The 6,549-nt window shown below is 49.1% G+C and overlaps 1 protein-coding gene across 1 annotated transcript in view; it reads left to right on the plus strand.

Moving 5' to 3' along the window:
* Positions 1-6,549, plus strand: part of usp54b (ubiquitin specific peptidase 54b) — a 37,001-nt gene that overhangs the window by 28,686 nt on the left and 1,766 nt on the right. Inside the window, exons 10-15 of the mRNA XM_084001956.1 lie at positions 393-585; positions 813-995; positions 1,303-1,522; positions 1,991-2,377; positions 2,472-2,599; positions 2,684-2,845. Of these exons, the coding sequence (XP_083858082.1) occupies positions 393-585; positions 813-995; positions 1,303-1,522; positions 1,991-2,377; positions 2,472-2,599; positions 2,684-2,845 (1,273 nt within the window). The remainder of the gene's footprint in view (positions 1-392; positions 586-812; positions 996-1,302; positions 1,523-1,990; positions 2,378-2,471; positions 2,600-2,683; positions 2,846-6,549) is intronic.

Consider the following 6,549-nt stretch of genomic DNA (forward strand, 5'->3'; position numbering starts at 1 on the left):
TCAGGTTTTTAAGTGCGAGAAGTGATCTCACGCTGTCATACTTCATCATTCGAGCGCGAGCCGTCCGTCCGTCCGAGGAAATGATGTGCGTTATTTGTGTGTCAAAAGTGAGTGTGCGTGTCCTTGACGCCTCTGCCAGTCACAGTGCAACGCCGTCGGTCACATTAGGTTATTGAGCTGATGGGAAGGTGTGATGATACGATACCAGTGAGGACACGCAGCAGCAGGATGTGCGTTTGACCTTTTAGTTAAGGTGGAATGTGCGTAACGTTGTATCTTAATACGGATAGATGTACTTTCTCTTTGCGCGTGTGCAGGTTTATACGTATTTATGTGTGTCTCTCTCTGTGTGTGTGTGTGTGTGTGTGTGTGTTGCCCTGCTGCACCTCCAGATCGGCCCCAAGTGGAAGGACGTGGTGTCCCGCTGTATCAAAGGCCACTATCAGCCCCTGCTGCTGCTCTACGCTGACCCCCGCGGGACGCCGGTGTTACTGCAGGAGAGCCCCAACCCCTGTAGCAGCTCCAACCCACAGCTGGAGCTCCAGCACTGCAGCAGCAAGGCCGGTTACGACAGCGAAGACTCTGGTACAGCAAAGATGACACACTGCTACAGATCAGATACCTCAGTGTTTATCATGGTGGGGGGGGGGGGGCAAGTGAGGTTCCAGCTTCAAAGCTCTGACCTTCAGCCCTGTAATCCAGCTTCTGCTCCGCTGCAGAGCCTGATAGTGACTTCCTGCCGTTTTTTCGACCCGCAAACGTGTGAGGAATGCGGGATTAACCCCAAAAGGTCGCCCCTCTGTCTCCCTCAGGTCGGGAGCCGTCCATATCCAGCGACACTCGCACCGACTCCTCGACGGACAGCTCGAGTCACCGCGCCTCTCGCAGCCGGTCCCTCCACCAGTCCACGGGCAGCCACCTCTCCAGCGAGTCCCAGACCACGGTGGTCTGCAATTCCGACACCGGCACGCCGCCGCACGGTGCTGACGCCGGAGGTAAACATCGCCGAGATGCCTACACGAGTAGAGCACAGCCGCACCTTCAGTCAAAACACCTCAAGTGCAAATACACGAGGGACTGCAGCGTTTTCAGAGAAGCTGCGGTACTTGTTGTAGCTAGAAGTAAGAGCAAACAGTGGTAATGAAGTGAGTTCTTTGTGCTTCATCACTGCAGGCTCCTCGGCTTATTGTTACTGCTTATCCTCATATTTACTTACACCGCTGCCTTCATAATTGGCCCCTGTGGGATAAATAAAAAACCTTATTGGGTTCACGTTCTCTTTGCTTTCTCGCCCGTGTTCAGAGTCAGCAGTGGAGGGTCCTCCCCGCCCTCCCTCTCCTCCTCTGCAGGAGTACAAGGAGACGGCCGTCTTCCTCCTCTCCTCCCGCCGGCCGCTCACATCCTCCTCCTCCTCCTCTCGTCCCCTGTCCTCCTCCTCTTCGTCGGGAGTCGGGGGCTGCGAGGGCGGGGCTGGGGGGCCCCACTGGGAGGATGAAAGCACCAGCAGCGAGAGCAAGTCCAGGTACTGCAGCACCGGCACACTTTAGACCGTCCTGCCCTCCATTTAAAATTCAAAGCATGCATTTAATAATTATTCATATCATTTCTAAATATGTGCATGGGCAAAGATCAGAGCTAAGTCCTCTATTTATGTAAATATATAACAAAGTTCGGCACTCAAAGACCTACTTAAGATAAGTACAAGTTATTATTAAAATGATGTACTTGAAAGTATCAAAAGATTAGTACGAGGGCATCAAACAATGGTTAAAAGCTCCATCTGAGTGGGCTGGTTCAACTGTAGTCAAATTGTTACTTTTACTTTTTGACTACCATTTCAAATTAGTTTCCTACTTATATATATATATATATATATATATATATATATATATATATATATATATATATATATACTTATATTTGGGTAGGATATCACAGAATTATTTCGGATTCCTTGAGCTTCCAGTGTAACGTCGTCGTTGCTTCGCAGTTCTTCTGGAGGCCGCTACAGGCCAACCTGGAGGCCCAGGAGAGAGGCCCTGAACATCGACAGCATCTTCACCCGACCGCGAGGCTCGACTCTGGGCTACAACACCCTGCCCGGTCCCTCTCTCCCTACAGAGCCCCGGGACTTCTTTCCCTCGGCGGGACTCGCTGCAGCCACACGGCCGGGGCCGCAAGAGGCGGAAGGGAGGGAAGCCGGGGAGGCGGAGGTGGGGTTCGGGCTGGTCGGGCAGCCCAGGACCCTGGGCAGCGGGCGGACGATGGGCCCACCTGCCCCTCCACCTCTGAGAGGGGTGGAGCACCAGCCGCGTCTCATCCAGAGGATGGAGAGTGGCTACGAGAGCAGTGAGAGGAACAGCAGCAGCCCCGACAGGTAGGAGGCTTCCTTCTTCTCATTCAGTGTCTTTCCCTCTCTTGGTTTCTCCATCACAACACCAACACTGAAACATATTTCCTCGTCTTCACAGGGAGGTGGGGCAACAGAAACGGGTGCTGATGTCAGGACCTTCATGGCGCTCTGTGCCCAAGTCAAAGAGCAGCGGCGCCATCCTGCAGGACCTGCCCTCGCCCACCTGGCGCGGCGGCACCCACACAGGTGCCCGTCGGTCCGTGCGCGTTCACATTCCACCACAGCCATCCGATCGATCGTCTCACTTTCCTTTTCCCCCGCCGTGCTCAGGTGGCCCGGGGCGCAGCGAGCTGGACGAGCTGCAGGAGGAGGTGGCGAGGAGAGCCCGCCAGCAGGAGCAGCAGAAGCGGAGGGAGGCGGAGCGGGAGGCTGCCATGGGATTCAACCCCAAACCCAGCAAATTCATGGACCTGGACCAGCTCCAACACCAGGGTATGGAAAAGGAATGTGGGATGAGGAGAAAGATGGAAAGATGAAAAGGGGGGGGAGGAAGGAGAGATGGGAGGGAAGGTCGGTTCACCCAGTTTACAGAAAACATATTCTCTCATTTACTTCTGGTGGAGCCATGCAGACAGTTTCACTGACAGATCCAACATATTTGTCTCTACTTCCATACAATCAATGGGAGAATTATTTATAAGTAATCTACATTTAAATCTATATTTATTTGACTTTTCTTCCACAAGTTAGGAAAAGCAGTGTTTAAGTGAAGCAAATCTAAACCGTCCGCATGGCAGAACACCAGAATCAGTGAGTGATAGTATGTATGCTGTTGTGTTTTTGTGTGAACTGGCCCTTTAAAGGAGAAGAAAGACACGTTAAAGCTGCACAGGGCAACTTATGTGTGTTTAAAAAACAAAAAAACAAAGGACCATCGCTGACTCAAATATGACCAAAGGGAAAATGTGTTTTCCATTGTAGGGATGTGGCTAATTTGGTGTATTTTTATGTTACAACCTTGCCCCGGTGCAGCTTTAAGGTCACATGATCACCTGTTGTCTAGTTTAGCCGTCACAGTGACTTATGTTCTGTCTGACCTCCTCTTTGTCCTCATTCCCATCTGTTCGTCTCCGTCTGTCTCCTTCCGTCGGATTGTTTTATTTGTTAGTTTAGCGTGTGTTGCTCTCTCGCTATATTTGGCTTTTATTTTATTTATTTATTTATTCTTTTTTTTTTTGGGGGGGGTGTCATCCATGAGCGTTTTTTATGTCAGAATAAGTGCGTTGTGTGTCTGACGGTCCCCAGCTGAGCTCCAGCGGAGTTCAGAGTGCAAATCCTTGTCGGATTGGTTTTCAGCGACGAAACTCCGGTGGGATGTTTTACTGACCGACACCAGCGTGTGTGTGTGTGTGTGTGTGTGTGTGTGAGTGTGTGTGTGTGTGTGTGTAGGGGGGGGGGTCAGAGCTCTGGGCGTTTCACAATGTGTGTGTTTCTTAGTCCACAAGAAGCTTCTGTGTGTGTGTGTGTGTGTGTGTTGTGTTTTCCAGAGCTGTAGACTTAAATTCCTTCTTAAAGGGGTACTCCACCAATTTTTACACGTCGCATTCAATTTACTAGAATAATGAGAGAGTAATGTCTTCTGTGACTCTGGAGAAGCTTCTGGCGTAATTACTCAATTTACATCAGATCATTAATCTCGTTTTGGGCTTTGGGACTCTAGCGTTACAAACGAGGGGGGGGGGGGGGGTTGAAGTTTTAGGCATATACCAGGAAAGGAGGGTCCAACAACAAGAAAAAACTAGAAGGTCGAGATGCCTTATGAGAAGTGTAGGTTCCAACTCTGTTATATCTCAACATCAGCTGTTAACTATGACGTTTTGCACAGATATTCCTGGTACCAAGAGGATGAACCTGACTGACTTTGATGATCTCCCCTGACTTTCCCTGTAGCGCCACCATGAGGTTGAATCTTTTTAAATTCATCTGTACTTTGTGTTTAGTTCTAATTAGCAAATGAAAGCTAAAGCTCAGCATTTTAGATCGCGGACGTTAGCGTTTAGCTCAAAGCACTGACTTGGTTGCCCGTAGGCTGACTTAATTTAGACTTAAACGCAAAATATTTAATTCAACAACAACATAAAACACTGTCAGACACTTTGCATCTTGCAGACTTACTGAAAAGCTCTGGTCCATGTTCTTGTGTGTGTGTTTTCATGCATATTTGGTCCTTGAATCCACAGTTTTGATTCTTTCTGTTCCTATTTTGAGGAAACGTGTGTCTCCGTGTGTGAAAGAGAGCGAGACACTCGTCTGAACTGCAGGTGTGCAAGTTTCCCCCTCCAGCTCAGCACTAACTAAATCTATACCAGGGATTATGATGTCGTTGTGTCCTGTCTGTCCTACTGTGTGTGTGCTTCAGTGTTCAGCCCACACACACACACACACACACACACACACACACACCCCTGTGAACACACTCAACCTTGATGAAGTCAAAGGACGACTTGCAAGTGAACAGATGGCATCACAATTACGTAACAGATTTTTTTTTTGTTTCCCCACATCCGTATCGATGGCGTTCGTGCCGGACTGGAAACAATCTGCCTCAGTGTTTTTCCCGAGGACGTTCACGGCCAAAGACAACAACAGAGCTGCCATCAACCTTCCTTTTATTCCGTCTCCATCAATCAATCAAAAGTCTGTAAACTCAGCCAGGATGGGAAATGGCCGCTCTTTTGCTGTCCTCCTCTGCATCCTTTATTTTGTTTAACGACTAACACCGTTCAGGGTGCGTTCACGGGCACGACGCACCAAAGAGAGCTTTGTCTTCCTGTCTGGTGGCTTTAAGATCGTAGCCTCAAATTTGCTCCTCACTTATGGAAACTTGATTTTTGACTCACATATTCATTTACTATAGAGTTGCAAAGTGGGAACATGTTGTGTGCTAACATTAGCCATCGTTTTTGAGCTCCTGGTCCGAGACCAAGAGATTTAAATCTTTCAAAAGCGACACAATCTAGTTTCAAACAAACAATAAGTTGGTAGTTGTCAGTTTTTTAATTATTTCTGCTTTGTTTCTGAGAAAAAACATTTTCTCCATCAGTTCGCTGAGGTGAAATACTACGATACCCATAAGCCCCGGCGGCTGAAGAATGTACATCTCAGAGCTGAAGCAAATGTGGGCTGCTCTGTTGTTGTAATTGGGAATAAAATACCATATATAATAGTAGATATTAAAGTTTTATTATATTATTGTCACTTAACAGTGTCAATGCAGAAGTAAACCCTCCCGCTCTGCAACTCTACACGTGTAAAACTCCACATGGAGTTACGGTGAGGCGTGTAATGCATGCCGGCCCCCTCATAACCACTCCTTCTGCTCTGCTTTCTGTTTCCTCTTCCTCTTCTCGTCTCACCTGTTCTCTCGTCCTCTTACTTTGTCTTTCTTCTCTTCTTCTATTCTCTACTTTTGCGACCCCCTCCCCCCTCCCCCCCCACTCTGTCGTCTTATCTCTCCTTTATTTATCTCCCGCTCTGTTTGTTAACATCCTCAGCTGTGCTCAGACCCCTGCATGAGGCTAACGCTCATAGCGGATTGGCTGTAGCTGCGTGCATGAGGAGCACTGGGGGCCCAATCAAACGCAGGCAGGAACAGGAAATGGAACGGGAGACGGGAAGCGCCCGTCCACAGGGGCCTCGCAGGTACCACCACTGTCCCCCCCCCCCCCCCTCCCTTTATGTGTCCACAACGGTCTCAAAAGCCACCTCTGACCCCCCCTCCCTTCTCCCCTCCTTCTCTTTGTGTGTGTCCCTCGGCTCAAGCTCTCCCTAAACCCACCTCAGGACTGTGTGTGTCCTCTGGGTGCTGGTTGTCTAAAAAAAAAAAGCACCCTCATGTGTGTGTCTTCAGCTCTGGCTGCCCAAAAATCCCACAACCCACCAACCACCTTTTTTTTTTTGGTAACCTCGCACTGCACTCTCATGTGTGTCTGAATGTGTGTGTGTGTGTGTGTGTGTGTGTGTGTGTGTGTGTGTGTGTTGTCAAGCACACGCGCTCACGGTAGATTCTCATCCCCCTGTTTGTGTGTTTGTTGCAGTGCAGTAAAAACCTGCTTTGCTGGGCTCCGTGTTGCCATCGAGAGTCCAAAAAAAAAAAGAGAGACAGAGTTGCTCTCTGCTTTTCCGCGCTTCACTGC

The sequence above is a fragment of the Eutrigla gurnardus genome (assembly GCF_963514095.1).
Source record: "Eutrigla gurnardus genome assembly, chromosome: 22".
In the NCBI taxonomy this organism is placed as follows: domain Eukaryota; kingdom Metazoa; phylum Chordata; class Actinopteri; order Perciformes; family Triglidae; genus Eutrigla; species Eutrigla gurnardus.